The sequence below is a fragment of the Amia ocellicauda genome, chromosome 16 (genome assembly GCF_036373705.1).
Source record: "Amia ocellicauda isolate fAmiCal2 chromosome 16, fAmiCal2.hap1, whole genome shotgun sequence".
NCBI lineage: Eukaryota > Metazoa > Chordata > Actinopteri > Amiiformes > Amiidae > Amia > Amia ocellicauda.
In genome coordinates, this window is record NC_089865.1 from 14,568,168 (window position 1) to 14,585,806 (window position 17,639).

General features: G+C 36.9%; 2 protein-coding genes across 2 annotated transcripts in view; both read left to right on the forward strand.

Annotated features, from left to right (window-relative positions):
* ccdc141 (coiled-coil domain containing 141) overlaps nucleotides 1–8,777 on the forward strand; it is a 36,487-nt gene extending 27,710 nt beyond the window's left edge. Inside the window, exons 26-28 of the mRNA XM_066687873.1 lie at nucleotides 3,412–3,566; nucleotides 3,835–3,964; nucleotides 8,360–8,777. Of these exons, the coding sequence (XP_066543970.1) occupies nucleotides 3,412–3,566; nucleotides 3,835–3,964; nucleotides 8,360–8,514 (440 nt within the window). The 3' untranslated portion in view covers nucleotides 8,515–8,777. The remainder of the gene's footprint in view (nucleotides 1–3,411; nucleotides 3,567–3,834; nucleotides 3,965–8,359) is intronic.
* Nucleotides 8,778–9,616: 839 nt separating this feature from the next.
* Nucleotides 9,617–17,639, forward strand: part of ttn.2 (titin, tandem duplicate 2) — a 162,588-nt gene continuing 154,565 nt past the window's right edge. Inside the window, exons 1-11 of the mRNA XM_066688525.1 lie at nucleotides 9,617–9,817; nucleotides 11,772–11,872; nucleotides 12,376–12,579; nucleotides 12,955–13,242; nucleotides 13,474–13,562; nucleotides 13,667–13,893; nucleotides 14,212–14,473; nucleotides 14,796–14,885; nucleotides 14,934–14,948; nucleotides 16,911–17,171; nucleotides 17,298–17,411. Coding sequence (XP_066544622.1) covers nucleotides 11,782–11,872; nucleotides 12,376–12,579; nucleotides 12,955–13,242; nucleotides 13,474–13,562; nucleotides 13,667–13,893; nucleotides 14,212–14,473; nucleotides 14,796–14,885; nucleotides 14,934–14,948; nucleotides 16,911–17,171; nucleotides 17,298–17,411 — 1,641 coding nt within the window. The 5' untranslated portion in view covers nucleotides 9,617–9,817; nucleotides 11,772–11,781. The remainder of the gene's footprint in view (nucleotides 9,818–11,771; nucleotides 11,873–12,375; nucleotides 12,580–12,954; nucleotides 13,243–13,473; nucleotides 13,563–13,666; nucleotides 13,894–14,211; nucleotides 14,474–14,795; nucleotides 14,886–14,933; nucleotides 14,949–16,910; nucleotides 17,172–17,297; nucleotides 17,412–17,639) is intronic.

Sequence of the window (17,639 nt, forward strand, 5' to 3'; positions counted from 1 at the left end):
ATTTCATAAACTGTCCTGTTTCTATTGTCTCAGGGCCTGCATGGTCCCCTTCAATGAAATCGGCATAAAATGGTTTGCTGGGTCATATATCTAATGTCAAAATGAGGATACTGTTAGTGGCTGATAGAGTTTGATTAAAACTATTTTATATTTTAAAATACTATATTCACTTTGTTTGAAATATTATATGACAACTACTGAGCCAGTGAGCTGTATTGATGTATTATGCTCCCATAGAAGCTGAAATTATTTATTTGCATTTCATACAACAAAAAAAAACAATAAAAAAAAACATAACTAAGCAATTAAATACAATATAAATCTGGATAAAATTGATTATATTCATGAAGGGTGAACTATGTGATTTAGTTCTTAGATGATGTGAATCTTCCATTTGTTTTGCAAAACATATGTACTTTTACTACTTGGCTATAATGCTGCTCTGCATTGATTAAACCTCTAGCAGCCTCTAGACTGAAATAACTTCAATCACTGATAGCTTAGACTGAGAGTGAACATGTTGACCTACATACACAGAGGTTAAAGATGCCAGCAAATTATTTGCAGGATTTATGAAAATATCCCAGAGAAGATAAGATAAGAAACTGTGATTCACAGTAACTTACTTGTTTTCATTAGTGTGTCTGTTTAACTGAAACTTTCATTTTATTATAATAAAGTATTTCTTCATTGAGACACCTAAACCTGCTCACTGAAATTTGCTTATTGTGTATACAGATTTTCATATTCAGAATTTCTGGAATATTTTTTGAGAGCTCTGAGGTGCTAATCTGTTCAGTGGTAACCATGAATTAAACATAATGTTTCAGTTTATTTAAATAAATGTAAGAAGAAAAACATAAGCTTGGTTTGGTGGGTAGCTAAATTCCTTTCATTGAAAATAACGAACACACAAAATACCATGGAGACTGAAAAGCAAGGTGGAGATGAACGGTTTTATTATTTGCAGCATTATAATTTATTTTGTGTTTTGGTGCAATCACCTTACGTAAATTGTAACTCTTCGGTTTATAACTTAATAGTTACATTTAGTGTCTATAGGGAGAATTATCCATCTAAACTTGGCAGGAAATTCTCTCTCATATATCCTTTGCACCTGATATATACTCTCAGATTCCCCATAGTAAAGTTGTTTCCTGGTCTATTTATAGTGTAGAAGTACAGCAGCTGGAAACATAAGATTAATTAGAAATATATTCCTGTATGTGGAGGGAGAGAGAAGCTAAAATGTATTCTTTTTCAATTTGGACTTTTATAAAGATGAAACAAATATTATTTTAGATATGTCTAGAAAACGAGTCTTCTGCGATTTCACTGACCACTGCACTAAATAACTGATGAAACGTTGCCTTAAGCTTTTCTTTTAGTTAAGACATAATAAGCAAAATCCTAAATCTATTGAAAACGATAATACAGGTAACTATTACTGCATCTTCAGAATTATATACAACTGAAATGGTGGAAAGCAATAAAGTAATGTTTAAAATTGTTGTGCATTATAAAAGTGTGTGTGTGGAAGGCAGGGGGGTGGGGGTCAGTAAGGTGTATGGTAGTCATATATTCCACAGACCAAAGATTTTTTTTTTTCTTCACATATTGATCAGGGAATAGAAACACTTTTTTTTTTTTAATGCGAATGGTTGTGAAAATTATAATATGCATCACACATATATCACATTAAAATTCACAAAACTCAAGTTGAAAGAACACATGAAATGTATGTGTGTTTCTATTTGTGTATGGGCTGCTCTAGAGATGTTTGTTTGAATCGTCTTTTAACAGTCACCTCTTTGATTAACTCATATTAATGTATGCACTTTAATCAGAAGAAGATGGGTATGCGAAAGGCGATTCCTAAACAAAACGATGAAAAACACCTGCACTGAAGTGGAGATATTGATGTCACAACAATCAACATTTTTTCTGTGATCTACCCTCAGATAAAACAATCAGTGATAGATGTCTGACTCGAATGATAATTGATGGGAATAATCTAGGGGGTACAGACTAGTTCATTGACTCACAGATATTGCATCCAATAGCAGGTATTCCCCAATCTGTAACTAGATTTAAATTTTATCTCACTAACACAGTCAGCATTCATCCCAGGGAAACCCAAGGTCATTAGACAGCAGATAAACATCAGAACCTTTTTCACAAAGACACTTCATCAGATCAAAATCAATCTAATAATAATACAAATAATATAAGGAGAGTACAGAGCAAGTTGTCAAGGTTTTAAACAGCCTTACTTGAAATAAAAAAAAATAGCAAGAAAAATGTTTGCTCTGATATTATTGCTTATGTGGCGGAGCTCAGTAACCAGACATCTGAGGTAAGGTAAGTATATTTGAAACATCAATGCTGTTACAGTATGTGCAGTATATGTATGCTAAGAATAGATTTTACTTAGCATCAAGATACAAATGCCCATACACTGCTATTTCAAAAGATCAACATTTTGTTTTCAGCCCTTGTGTTTGCCCAGGCTTCTTCAAAACATGCAAGCACATATTATATATGTTTTACCTTTGCATGTAGATTATTTTAGTAGTCACAGTAGAAATATCTTAACAGCATGTCATGATTTACCTTAGTCAGTGGCTCACATAAGCTCTGTAAACGCACACAAATCTATGTTTTGTCTTTTCTATGTTTAGCTCATAGTTGGCTATCTAAATTCCTGAGTAGGTATTCAGAAAAAAGGGAAAAGTTGGCCTTGATTCTTTGAAGCCATTTGTCATATCTCTCCCTGTATGGTGACATCATGCTCAGCTGCTCTGGGCTCTTAGAGGGACACAGTAGATCTTGTATCACAGTTTATAAGTTGACAGCATTGTGTTTCTTCACAAGTCATCCCTACTTGAGTACTGGTTACTCAGGCTTGGGTTGGGCTTTGTGAAAGTCTATATATTATCATAACCCAATGTATTATTAATCATTATATTTATAGTCAGTTATCTTGAGAGATTAACATAATCAATAATTAAGTAAAATATAAAGAGCTGTTGTTACACATGACCTTTGTTGTACACAATTTGACTGAACAGGAACAAATCAAAACATAGGACTGATAATATCTATCGCAGTAGACCAGAAAATATCTTTCTGCCTATGCGAATGAAGGGGAACAAGGTTGTGTTATGGTTTTCATCTACTGTGTAACAATGTGATACAAGGATGCTAACAATATTATAATATTGCATCACCCCAGACAACCAAAACTTTGCAGAATGTGTTAAAACAAATATATTATTTTCATGTATTGCTTGTCCTGAAACTGTATGTTCACATACAAGTTGAGCTTTTTTAAGTTTCCTATTTGTGTTGTTTTTGCAGTGAAATGCAACAGCGTCTATCATTTACTTGCTATCATTACTTTTCCCCTAGTTCATGGAGAACCTCCCAGATTCTTATGTAAAATTGAAGACCATAGTTTATATGTTGGAGAAGACCTCTTTCTTGAATGCACTGTAGCTGGGAGACCCACACCTTGTGTCCTGTGGTTAAAAGATCACAAGGTTGTGGCTTCTGGAGAAAGCAGAGTAAGTTATCAGGTTTTGTTCTGAAAATATTACATTTATAGACAAAATCCAAACTATGACATTCTCGCAACTTGCAAATTACAGACTTTTAGCCTAACCCGGTTTAATTTATTAGAGAGCGGCTTCTGACAGTGAATTGTGCTGTAGGATGCAACGGGTTTGTAATGTGCGATTAGCGGCGTGGTCAAAATTAACATATATTGTAAATTACAAAAATACAGAGATGTCCAAGATTCATTTTTATAATTGATGTATTTTTTTAATACAGATACAGAACCTCACTGACACCCACGTCCTCTTAAAGAGACATGTTGTCTTATCAGATTCTGGAAAATATTTATGTGTTGCAAAAAATGAAGCTGGAGAAGACTGGTGTTCAGCACGTGTTATAGTTACCGGTAATTAACCTTTTACTTTAAGTTAATATTAAACCACTATATATATATATATAGGCAGGTGTGAAACAATGCTGTAAAGTAAGAATGCTTTCAAAAATAGACATGTTCATAAATTATATTTATCAATTAACTAAATGCAAAGTGAGTGAACAGAAGAAAAATCTACATCAAATCAATATTTGGTGTGAGAACCCTTTGCCTTCAAAACAGCAGCAATTCTTCTAGGTACACTTGCACACAGTTTTTGAAGGAACTCAACAGGTAGGTTGGCCCAAACATTTTGGAGAACTAACCATAGTTCTTCTGTGGATTTAGGCAGCCTCAGTTGCTTCTCTCTCTTCATGTAATCCCAGACAGACTGGATGATGTTGAGATCAGGGCTCTGTGGGGGACATACCATCACTTCCAGGACTCCTTGTTCTTCTTTGTGCTGAAGATAGTTCTTAATGACTTTGCTGTATGTTTGGGGTCGTTGTCATGCTGCAGAATACATTTGGGGCCAATCAGACGCCTCCCTGATGGTATTGCATGATGGATAAATATCTGCCTGTACTTCTCAGCATTGAGGAGACCATTAATTCTGACCAAATCCCCAACTCCATTTGCAGAAATGCAGCCCCAAACCTCCAAGGAACCTCCACCATGCTTCACTGTTGCCTGCAGACACTCATTCGTGTACTGCTCTCCAGCCCTTCGGCAAACAAACTGCCTTCTGCTACAGCCAAATATCTCAAATTTTGACTCATCAGTCCAGAGCACCTGCTGCCATTTTTCTGCACCCCAGTCCCTGTGTTTTCGTGCATAGTTGAGTCGCTTGGCCTTGTTGCCACGTCAGAGGTATGACTTTTTGTCCGCAAGTCTTCCATGAAGGCCACTTCTGACCAGACTTCTCCAGACAGTAGATGGGTGTACCAGGGTCCCACTGTTTTCTGCCAATTCTGAGCTGATGGCACTGCTGGACATCTTCCGATTGCGAAGGGAAGTAAGCATGATGTGTCTCTCATCTGCTGCAGTAAGTTTCCTTGGCCCACCACTGCGTCTATGGTCCTCAACGTTGCCCGTTTCTTTGTGCTTCTTCAAAAGAGCTTGGACAGCACATCTGGAAACCCCTGTCTGCCTTGAAATGTCTGCCTGGGAGAGACCTTGCTGATGCAGTATACAGTGGGGGGAAAAAGTATTTGATCCCCTGCTGATTTTGTACGTTTGCCCACTGACAAAGAAATGATCAGTCTATAATTTTAATGGTAGGTGTATTTTAACAGTGAGAGACAGAATAACAATAAAAAAATCCAGAAAAACGCATTTCAGAAAAGTTATACATTGATTTGTATGTTAATGAGGAAAATAAGTATTTGATCCCCTATCAATCAGCAAGATTTCTGGCTCCCAGGTGTCTTTTATACAGGTAACGAGCTGAGATTAGGAGCACTCTCTTGAAGGGAGTGCTCCTAATCTCAGCTCGTTACCTGTATAAAAGACACCTGTCCACAGAAGCAATCAATCAATCAGATTCCAAACTCTCCACCATGGCCAAGACCAAAGAGCTGTCCAAGGATGTCGGACAAGACTGTAGACCTACACAAGGCTGGAATGGACTACAAGACCATCGCCAAGCAGCTTGGTGAGAAGGTGACAACAGTTGGTGCGATTATTCGCAAATGGAAGAAACACAAAATAACTGTCAGTCTCCCTCGGTCTGGGGCTCCATGCAAGATCTCACCTCGTGGAGTTTCAATGATCATGAGAACAGTGAGGAATCAGCCCAGAACTACACGGGAGGATCTTGTTAATGATCTCAAGGCAGCTGGGACCATAGTCACCAAGAAAACAATTGGTAACACACTACGCCGTGAAGGACTGAAATCCTGCAGCGCCCGCAAGGTCCCCCTGCTCAAGAAAGCACATGTACAGGCCCGTCTGAAGTTTGCCAATGAACATCTGAATGATTCAGAGGAGAACTGGGTGAAAGTGTTGTGGTCAGATGGGACCAAAATCGAGCTCTTTGGCATAACTCGTCGTGTTTGGAGGAGGAGGGATGACCCCAAGAACACCATCCCCACCGTCAAACATGGAGGTGGAAACATTATGCTTTGGGGGTGTTTTTCTGCTAAGGGGACAGGACAACTGCACCGCATCAAAGGGACGATGGACGGGGCCATGTACCGTCAAATCTTGGGTGAGAACCTCCTTCCCTCAGCCAGGGCATTGAAAATGGGTTGTGGATGGGTATTCCAGCATGACAATGACCCAAAACACACAGCCAAGGCAACAAAGGAGTGGCTCAAGAAGAAGCACATTAAGGTCCTGGAGTGGCCTAGCCAGTCTCCAGACCTTAATCCCATAGAAAATCTGTGGATGGAGCTGAAGGTTCGAGTTGCCAAACGTCAGCCTCGAAACCTTAATGACTTGGAGAGGATCTGCAAAGAGGAGTGGGACAAAATCCCTCCTGAGATGTGTGCAAACCTGGTGGCCAACTACAAGAAACGTCTGACCTCTGTGATTGCCAACAAGGGTTTTGCCACCAAGTACTAAGTCGAAGGGGTCAAATTCTTATTTCACTCATTAACATGCAAATCAATTTATAACTTTTTTTGAAATGCGTTTTTCTGGATTTTTTTGTTGTTATTCTGTCTCTCACTGTTAAAATACACCTACCATTAAAATTATAGACTGATCATTTCTTTGTCAGTGGGCAAACGTACAAAATCAGCAGGGGATCAAATACTTTTTTCCCTCACTGTAACTACCTTGTGTCTTGTTGCTGTGCTCAGTCTTGCCATGGTGTATGAGTTTTGACAGTAAACTGTCTTCAGCAACCTCACCTTGTTAGCGGAGTTTGGCTGTTCCTCACCCAGTTTTATTCCTCCTACACAACTGTTTCTGTTTCAGTTAATGCTTGTGTTTCAACCTACTTATTGAATTGATGAGCACCTGTTTGGTATAACTGTTTAATCATACACCTGACAATATGCCTACATAATCCCTGACTTTGTACAAGTGTACCTAGAAGAATTGATGCTGTTTTAAAGGCAAAGGGTGGTCACACCAAATATGGACTTGATGTAGATTTTTCTTGTGTTCACTCACTTTGCATTTAGTTAATTGATAAATATAATCTATTAACATGTCTATTTTTGAAAGCATTCTTACTTTACACTTTACAACATTTGCCTAAATCTTTTGCACAGTACTGTATGTATGTATGTGTGTGTGTGTGTATGTATATGTGTATATATATATATATATATATAGAAAGATGCTTACCTTATATGTGCAAAAGTTATACATGCTATTATTGTTTTGGTGATATGTCACCCTTAATGTAAATGTACTGTATGTCAGTAGTCATCAGCAAAGAAGCCCTCTGCTGCATTTTCCTTTTTACTTTACTTTTTTAATAAGACACGACACAGTTAAAAAAAAATAAAAAAAAAATAAGAGTTTTACTTATTTAAGAAAGCTATTTTCACAATCATTAGATACTTTTTTGCGGTAAATGATAAATGTTAACAGCAGTGAAGGGAAATGTATTTCGTGTGAACTCGGGTATGCACGAGCAATAGAGAATGGCTTCCAGAACGTTACTGGGTAAATTCCGGAATGCCAGAATATTGGAAAGATTTACAAAGACGTCCAAAACTGAAAAATACTTACTCTTGGATTTCAGAAACTTGAGTTTTTATTGAAAATATTGTATTACATAGTGTAAATAATATTAAATACTTAACTGTAATGCTAATAATAACAGCAACAACAACAACAATACTAGTAATAATAATAATTTTAATGAATACACATTTTCTACAATTTCTTAAACTGCACAGAATTTGTAAAGGTAATAGTGGCATTAAGGTACAATAGTGCTACAATAGTTTCATACTGAGAAACTATTTCTGGAACTGGGGATACACCCCCCAATTATTTATCTATAATAATATTTTGGTATTTTATATGAATCTTTGTTATTAAACTACTTATTTACCAATGCTATACTTGCATATTATTGTGAAACCTTATTCAATTTACAGAAATGTAATGATTTCTGAGTTAAGACCGTGAGTGTTGAGTGTGTACTTTTTTGACTGCCACTCCTTTGGAAATCTGTTCTTTTCTCTACACTCCATCAGTATTCAGCAAACTGAAGACACTGATTTATGAAATATATATGTATTTGTGTGTATGAGGTTGTGGGGATCAATTTAATATGACTAATATGGAGAAAAGATATATTGCAGTGACTTTGCTTATGCAAGCTCTGGCACATGACATATTGCAGAACATGTTTGGGGGAAAGAAGCAACTGAATGTGTTAGTGTTTTGTGTCATTAGTTTAAATGTGCTAAATGCACCACTGTTCATATATCATATATAACCACCTTTTTTTCAATATTGCAGAGTACAAGAAAAGATCAAACATATCCTGTTCATTTAGCCAAGGAGCTGAAAATCCTGAGAAGGAAAAGCAACCTTCGCCTTTAGAAGTGCAAGATAATGAAGTGCATGATGTAGAAGCTCAAATGTCTGTAGATGGAAAACAGTCTCTTAAGTAAGAAGGCCGTGCTTTACTTTTAAGGTTAATGTTGAGCAAGTAAATATAGGAATATGTTTGTAGAAGCAGGTAATGAAAATAATTCCTCACTTATTAAATTAATTTCTTTCTGTACTAATGCTTAAAGGAAGTTTACTGATTTGAGAACATTTTGTCATCTCTCATCTTCAGAAATATATTATTGGCAAAGATGGATGCTGAAATGTTTGTTACAAAGCCACATGAATTATATCAACATTTTTAATAAACACAGATTTTAGTGATCTCCATTATGTCTATTCCAATGTTTTCCGCCCCAAATATCATTCTTCTTATAATATTTCATAACATTATCAATATTTTCATTAACACATTTAATATTCAGTATTTTTAGCAGACATTTCATCATAGTCCGTAAGGATCCTAATTTCAGCTTGCACATATATATATATATATATATAATTTTATTTTACTTGAGGACTATTTTTCATAGTTAATGTGAAAAATCTTACAAATGCTAACATTTGTGTTCTGACGACTCTACATTACTGTAATTACCAAAAATAGGCAATGGAATACACAGGAGGACATGTTTTCTGGTGTCTCGAAAAATTGGTAGATTACAGGTGAAAAATAAACTTTCCACAATGTTTGGTGACTGACAGATGCAGATGTCATATCCCTCCTAATTCATGGGTGTAGAGCTAGGTCTGAGTGACAGTAACACACAGTCCCTTTTTGGTCATCCCCGCGTTAATTATGTAGTCTATTATTACTGTCCTTTCTGTCTTTCATCTCTTTATAAAAACACACGATAGGTTAATAACGAGCAAATAACAGTAAAACAGCTATGTGGGACTGCTTTAGAAGTTTAAGTTTCTAAATGAGTTGATAACTCTCGTCTAAGAGAGGGTTGTCCAACCTAAATTAGAACTGCCTGCACAGAATCAAAGTGAGTGACAGGTGTGATGGTGCATAAAATGGCTCCCTAATCCCATGATGCCTTGAAGAGGTAGCCAATGAGAACTTCTCATGCCTTGATGATGCTGTTTTGTCAGTGGACCAGGGGTATATAAAGTAAAACAACTATGTTAGCACTTCTGAGCAGTTTGAGCATTCCCAGCCTTGCCTCGGGTGTAGGGATTGCAAGGGAAAAGCAAAACTACACGGCTACAACTCTGTGTAGTTTTGTTTTTTAGTTTTCTGAGGCTCAACCATTCTCACATTGGATTTTCTGAAAAAAATTCTGGATAAGGAGATTGTTTCTGAAGACCTTAATCTTCTGGGCTTAGTCCCATCAATTCTAGGCACTCTTGTGAATACAAGTAAGTGAAGTTTCTTTTAAGATTACCTCTAATTATCAGTGGATTGCTTCTGATTGTTTATTCTTTCTTTATTACTTGATTTAATGTCTTTATTTATATTAAAATATAAGGCTAATGGAAAAAGAAATGTGGTTGCAAATAAGCCATATGAGAATTTTAAAGTATTGTGTTTTAAAAAGCACGCTCGTATAATTATTTAAAACACAACTAAGATTTTTCTGCTTTTCATCCTTCAAGGTTATTATTCTGACAGACAATTTGAGAATAGCCAAGAATAGCTCTGATAGCATAAGTGTGGTATATCAGCTAGACTGTGATGTCTTTTTAAGGGAATCTACAGCTGAGCTATCAGTTGCACCTTCAGCTATGTGCCACATGTCCCTTGTCAATCAACTTGGGTTACACTATTTTTGGGTACATCCATTTCTGTCTCATAGCTTTTAGTCATAGCAACTAAGAATCTGTTAGAATTCAAAATACAGTAATATAAAGTCTTTCTCATAAAATAAAGCGTTGGAAACCTACTGAACTATGTTTTAAATCAATGTTAAACTTTCAATTAATGTAATAAAGATTAATCTTAGTTAATTGAAAGTTATTTCTGGTTTTGATCAAGCTATGTAATTAATTATTTTTAATTTTATTTTTTTAATGCTGGAATTAATATTACATCTTCAAATTATAGATGATTTGTCCCTTCCCTCATTTTCTCTTCCAATTTTTTTCAATATAATCATTTATTAGTAATCTTAAAGCTCTTGTTAAATTTCACCTTTTGAATAAGTGTGCAAGTATGTTTTTAAGTTCTTTGCTTGGTATTCTCTAACATTCTTAGCTATGTGGTTACCTCCATTGATATCTTTTTTATCTTTTCTATTTAATTAATTTTAAAGATCTTGACATCAATAATTGAGAGTTTTGTGCTTGACCCTCATGTTAAAAAGTGATTGTGCTTTCAAAGTTTAAAAAAAAAAAAAAAACATACTGAAAAAGATTATGCACTTACAAGAGCAATATTCTTTAATACTAATATTTCTCATTAGATAGTTACATAGAATAGAGCATTTTAATGAATACAAAATCACAATTGGTTTTATTTGTCTAGTTTGAATTAGTTCTATTAATATCTTGTTCCATAAATAGCTGTTGTCATAACAGTTCTGGATGAAACATGAACCAGCCACAGAATACAAAGATACCACGAATCAAATTAGGAACAATTTGAACAAGGAACAATCAGTGTGCTTTTTATTGTATGCATATTTTTACTTTATATACCATATTCATGTATGAAAAGGTTGGTAAATACACATTTCTCCAGCTTTAGGATTTTATAAAAGTGTATTTGATATGTTAGAAAATAATATTTTACTATCTTATCTATCTGTATATCTCTATCTGTCTATCTATCTATAGATACATATCGAGAGAGAGAAATTAGGATTGGTTTTATGTTTTTGTTTGTTTGTATTTTTCCCCTAACATTCTACTTAATTTAAGTAATGTTAGTCATGAAATAAAATTAGCTATATTTATGTTTTGGATTTTAAAATATATTGCAATGCAATATGGAAAAGACAAAGCATCCACTTTACATCTAATTTGACTTTGACACAGTTGCTTCAGTCATCACTGTGATCTGTCAGTTTGTCAGTTGTTGCCAGATAAGTTTGTTCAGTTGTTCAGGCCCCCTACTGCTAAGACTTCAGAAGTGACAAGCTAGTGAATGCCAGGTGTTCAGGGCCTAAATAGCTAACTGGTATTCTTCTTAGTTTGATAATTGCTAATCTACTTAATCTTCTGAAAGTAATCTTCCTTGTCTTTTGCATTTTTTTTAAATCCTAATATACCTGAACTTTTCTGAGCTTGGCTTAAGCTTAATTTTGACACACAAGTGTAAAAGTAATTAAATACATGTGAAAATAATGCACCATTCCTCTGCATTTTCTCCTAGGGTGCCTAAAATGTCGACACAAGCGCCAACATTCATACAACCGCTGCAAAGCGTTGTAGCACTTGAGGGTAGTGCTGCAACGTTTGAGGCTCAAGTTAGTGGTAAGGAAACCTTTCTTTCCCTGTCTACCTTTGAATGAATCTCTATCTCTATTAATCTTATTCCCTTATGGAATGAGTTGTTCACAGAATTCTAACATGGAAAGCTGTCCAGATTAATAAATACACTTATATTTCAATTAATACATATTGTTATATAAATATACTTATCAACTGTTTATTTCTAGAGCTTGTTCAACAGTAATTCAGCCTAGAGAAAACTAAATATTTCAGTTAATTAACTGTTAAGACAGGGTGAAGGGGTGTAAATCTTTCACTCCCACTGCATGCAAATAAATGACAATTCATTAGTTGAAAGCACATTCTATTCTATCATTACAGTATTCTATGGTAATACACATTTGTTTTTAAAACCATTCCCAAATCTTGTGTTGTCTGAAAGTGTTAATTTATTTATTTACACATCACGATAAAAATGCATTCATTACCGTGCATGTCACGCAAAGCAGGGCCCGAAGTCTCATCAGTGTGCCCTGGCTCCGCAGGTTCTCCAGTTCCTGAGGTGAGCTGGTTCCGTGATGGCCAGGTTCTTTCCACTGCCGCTCTGCCCAGCGTTCAGATCTCGTTCAGCGATGGCCGCGCTCAACTGATGATCCCCGCCGTGACAGCCGCGCACAGTGGAAGATTTTCCGTACGAGCCACCAATGGAGCTGGACAAGCCACAAGCACAGCCGAACTTCTTGTGACAGGTGATGAGAGAAGAAAACATGCATGGCTGGGTTTTCATTGGCAGTTCTGTCCAAGCAATGTGTTACTGATGATAATCAACTGAATAGCCTGTAAACCTGCTCTAATAGATATGTACTTATTTTTTCTCCAGTCTTTTGACCCTTATAATATTGGCATTTATTTATATGTAAACACTGTACCACTGTAAACTCAATTTACAGTATTCAGCAAATGTACTTTACTCCTTTGAATAACTGTTATTGAGTTTTGTGACACCCAAGAATTATATTTGCAATTGCTTTTACATTTGTTTTTGACATGGAAAAAAAAACATGTGAACAAGGTAACACACAGTCTTACATCTGTAATAATTTTACTTTTACCACCCTTTGCAGCGGAAACAGCGCCCCCCAACTTTATTCAGAGACTACAGAGTATGACTGTGAGACAAGGAAGCCAAGTTAGACTGGATGTTCGTGTGACAGGAATCCCTACACCTGTGGTAAAGTTCTACAGGGAGGGAGCAGAGATCCAGAGCTCCCCTGATTTTCAGATTGTGCAAGATGGAGACTTGTACAGCTTGTTGATTGCAGAAGCCTTCCCTGAAGATTCCGGAACTTACTCCGTTAATGCCTCCAACAGCAGTGGACGTGCTACTTCTACAGCCGAACTGCTAGTTCAAGGTACAATTCAAACAATTTCCGCATACTACCTTACATTTATTGCAGTGCCCTATCTTTTAAGGTGTATACATCTTTTGTAAGTGTGTATGGGTAACTCAGGGGGTTTTGTTTAAAGTGACCACATTATTTCCGTGTGAACAATTGCTGGGATGTTTAAATGAAAAACCTGAGCTTAATTTGTGATTTGTGTTGATTAAATTAACACTAACAGCAATATGCTTGATTTTAAAGGTGAAGAAGAAGCAGTGCCTGCTAAAAAGACGAAGACTATTATCTCTACTGCTCAGGTTTCTCAGACTCGACAGACGAGAGTTGAGAAGGTAATTGAGTGTCACCTCCTGAAAGCAGATAATGTAATATTCATTAAGGTTCATCAGCAGCCTAGCAAAGATACATGCATTTACACTGTTCTTTTAATTTACAGAGAATGGAATCCCATTTTGAGGGTAGAACAACCGCAATGATGGAAATGGTAGTGGATGGAGCTACAGTGGTACAGCAACTGCCACACAAGACACCACCACGTGTGCCCCCTAAGCCGACTTCAAAATCCCCGACTCCACTGTCCGTGACTGCCAGAGTGGCAGGAGGGCGCCACCAATCACCTTCCCCTGTCAGGCATGTTAGAGCACCTGCTCCATCCCCTGTCAGGTAATCAGACCTCATGGATGTTTCTGTTTGTCTGCATTGAATGCTGATGCGCTTATACTGACATTACCAGTTTGCCACTCAAACAGCTGGTGGAGGGTTTTACCTATGGAGACACAAAAGCAACAGATACTCAATTCACCTATTTACATTTTGGATAAAACAAATCGTACACTAGACTTTAAAAAACATTAACTGGGTGAAAAGGTTTTGATATTACAAAAAAAAAATGGTAGAGCTGACTGTGTCATAGTCCATGAATATTTAAAGTTTGCATATTAGTCCTTTTACTCATTTGTTTTTAATTTTCCTTCCCCAAAGATCCGTGTCACCTTCGGCAAGATATTCTACTTCTCCGATCAGACCTGTAAAATCCCCATTGATGACTCGCAAAACTGCCGGCGCAGCAATTGCTACTGATGTCCTCCCTCCCTGGAAGCAAGAGGATTATGTGGCTGAGACCAGATTCAGAGAAACCAGACAGGCTTCTGGTACTAGCCAAATACTCATGGAGCAGCACTGGGAAGGAACATATGGAGTACAACAGCAAATCTCTGGAGCTATTGGAGTTACCCACAGAGAGGTAAAACAATCATTTAGAAATGACCAGATGGTGGCTCTACTACTTTCTTGTGATTTATCTGCATGTGTAAGAATATATGTTCGTGCCATAACAGACTTGAAATCCCAAACAGAGATGTCTCTTTTTTTTGTGAGACTGCATCTTCCATTTGGATATCGATGCCACATGCCCGATTTAATCTTTGCATACGCTTTTTGTCCGTAAGAGTTAATCTGTAGATGCAAGCTTTTTTCTTTTCAAAAGGGGGCATGCAATTGTCTTGTTTATGAAGAACGTATAATGCAAATGAAAAATATTTTCTAATCTCACTAATTTATAATAGGATCAGCATGAGAGTGACAAAACAACTGCAGTAGCTACTGTGCTAGCCGCTGTGGAGCAGGCCCGAGGCAGAGGACCGCTCTCAAGTTCTGTAGAACGGACCAGTACTGAAACAAGTTTGACTACAGTACACATACAGCCAGTAAAGGAGCAGGTAGTTCAAGTCCATTCCCATTCAGTCACTCATTTCACCCCACCAGTTATGATTTTGTTCATGTCACAGTCTTCAGTATGTCACTTCTCTCAGTATGCCGTTACTTCCAACTGCATTTTCTAATCATTCCACATCATTATTTCCCCCCCATTTTTTTACATCATATATATCATAATTGATTAATTCATTTGACTTTCTGTATTGTATATTTTGATGTCTATGCAATGAAATTAATTATGTATTTTTAAAATGTGTATAGACAACGCATGAGGCAGATAAAGAAATATCTGTAAGCACCATGGTTCATGACATCACCAAAAAGGCTGCTAAAGTAAAAAGCACTGCTGAAGATGTTACTACCGAAGTAGAGCTGAAAGTCAAAATACAAGACCAGGTATACTGTTTATGGAACCATACGTCACTTCAATTCATAATACATTTCTCATTCTTAATTAATTCTTAATAATCCATAATTCCTTTATTTCCCATCAAGCATTAAATCAAATCTTCCCAACTGGTTAGGCTTTCCATTAAATATTTTTCCATACTGCTTGAACTACTGACATTTGCAAATGTTTATGTACCATACTAACACAAATGTTTTGTGGTGCAAAATATCTCCTGTATAAAGAGGTCATTTGTTCCAATGTAAAATATTATTACAAGTTAACACAGCAATAATCTCATACTAATTTTCCTTTTACATTTCAAATGAGTTTTACTATGAATTCAAAAATGTTAAGGCCTTTTATGTTATCTTATCCTGCTCAGCTGCAAAGTGAGATTGAAAGAAGCACAGCTGTTGCTACCGTAATAGCGGCAATTGACCAAGCTAGCATAAGAGACGTAATTTCAAGAGGTGATGAATTTTGTGCTCCAGAGAAAACATGGTGTAATGTTCAAGCTCATCTGTTTCAGGATCAGGTAGCTTGACATTTAATTTAACACCTAGTATCACTTCATTCTGTTGCTGTAGGTATTGGCATTTCACGCTTCAGTGTGATTAAAGTGCAGTATTTCACAAAATTCACTGCTGTTTGTGAATATTTTATAATACCAAGGAATAATACAGGTAATAATAATAATTTAAATGCCATGCAATCAAAGACTCTTACAAGACATTACAAGTCCAACTAAAAATGCTTTAAGCAAAGAGCACTATATGTGAACACTTGCAATGTGTACACTCTGAGCACAGCTTTGGAACACTTCATTTAAACTTTTCTTTTCTAGCATTTACTGTGACCCCATCAGCCTAATCCTACTTTTCTCATTCCTGATTTTGGGGAACTCAGATAAAACAGGACATGGGAAAAACAGCAGCAGTTGCAACAGCAACAGTTGCAACAGCAGCGACAGCTGTTCAGCAGGCCAGGATGGGAGAGTCTATAACCACTGTCACAGAAAAGAGAGAAAAAGATGCATCAACCACTACCATACATGTGCAGGCATTTAAGGATCAGGTAGCTGACAATCACATGACCATATTACAATGTAGTTTACCCCCATCACATTCCCTGTCCTTATGCTTGCCTCACTCCTTCCCTTCATTACCACCTGGGTAGAGAACTAATTCTTATCCTGGTTCATGCCAAGTACTGTTTTATATTTCCATGTGATTAGTTGCTGTTTTTCTTTTACATTGAAGTGTGGTTTATTGGAATCTCATTTACCTAAGACCATAGGCAGACTGGCCATCAGGCAACTCTGGCAAATGCCAGAAGGGCCGGACCATTTTTTAGTTTGGTGGGCCGCTCGACTCCCGTCGAGCAGCCGCCCCCCATGAGTCCAGGCCGTTTTTTGGTCCCAGTCCGCCCCTGCCTGAGACTAACATTGTTAATGCATCAAAGTTTTTCAGTAGAATGTATGAGCTGGATGTATGCAGGTTGAATTGCTGTATGAAATGCCATGGATGGTTAGTAATCTATGTGCTGGTACAAAACATACTGCTTCTGTCTCTAGGCTGAGGTTGGCAAAAAGGCTGAAGCGGTGGCCACAGTGCTGGCAGCTGTGGATCAAGCACGTATAAGGGTGCCAGTGCATGCAGATGGGGCTCATGCTGAAGAAATCACTGTAGAGCATGATTATAAACAACAACATGCCATGTCTAAGCAGGCCCTTGAGCAACAAGTCGTTTCCAAGACCATCAAAATGGAGGCCGTGCGAGTTCCGACTGAAATTCACATTACTCCGGCCGATAAGCCTGACTTTAAAATTTCACAGGTTAGAGTCTTTCTTTAAAAAAAACAAAATCAAAAAACATAAACTTGATCTTCATAAAATACATTTTATATAATTCAAATATCCTGTGTTGTTGTCCCTCAAACTGTACTTTGTTGGTTGCCGTAGATCGAAAGAAGTAAAGAAACTACTGCTCACGTGGACACTTCACTTTCCACATCCCCAGTTCCTCATTTCACAGTTTCAAAAGTTACAGTTCCTAAACCTGACCATACCTATGAGGTAAGCAATGGGTAATATCAGGCAAGCAGTGCAACAATCCTCAAAAGTAGAGCCAATTGCTACCACTGAAATTGATGGGAAAGGCAGTTCATTTAAAAAGGAGACATGAACAAATTAGTCAATTTATTAGCAGAAACTATCGAAAAACAAAACTAAGTTTCTGAAAAACATTAATCCAAATTGCATAGTGGCGCGTGACAGTTTGGTGCCTGCAGTTTAAAAGCCAAA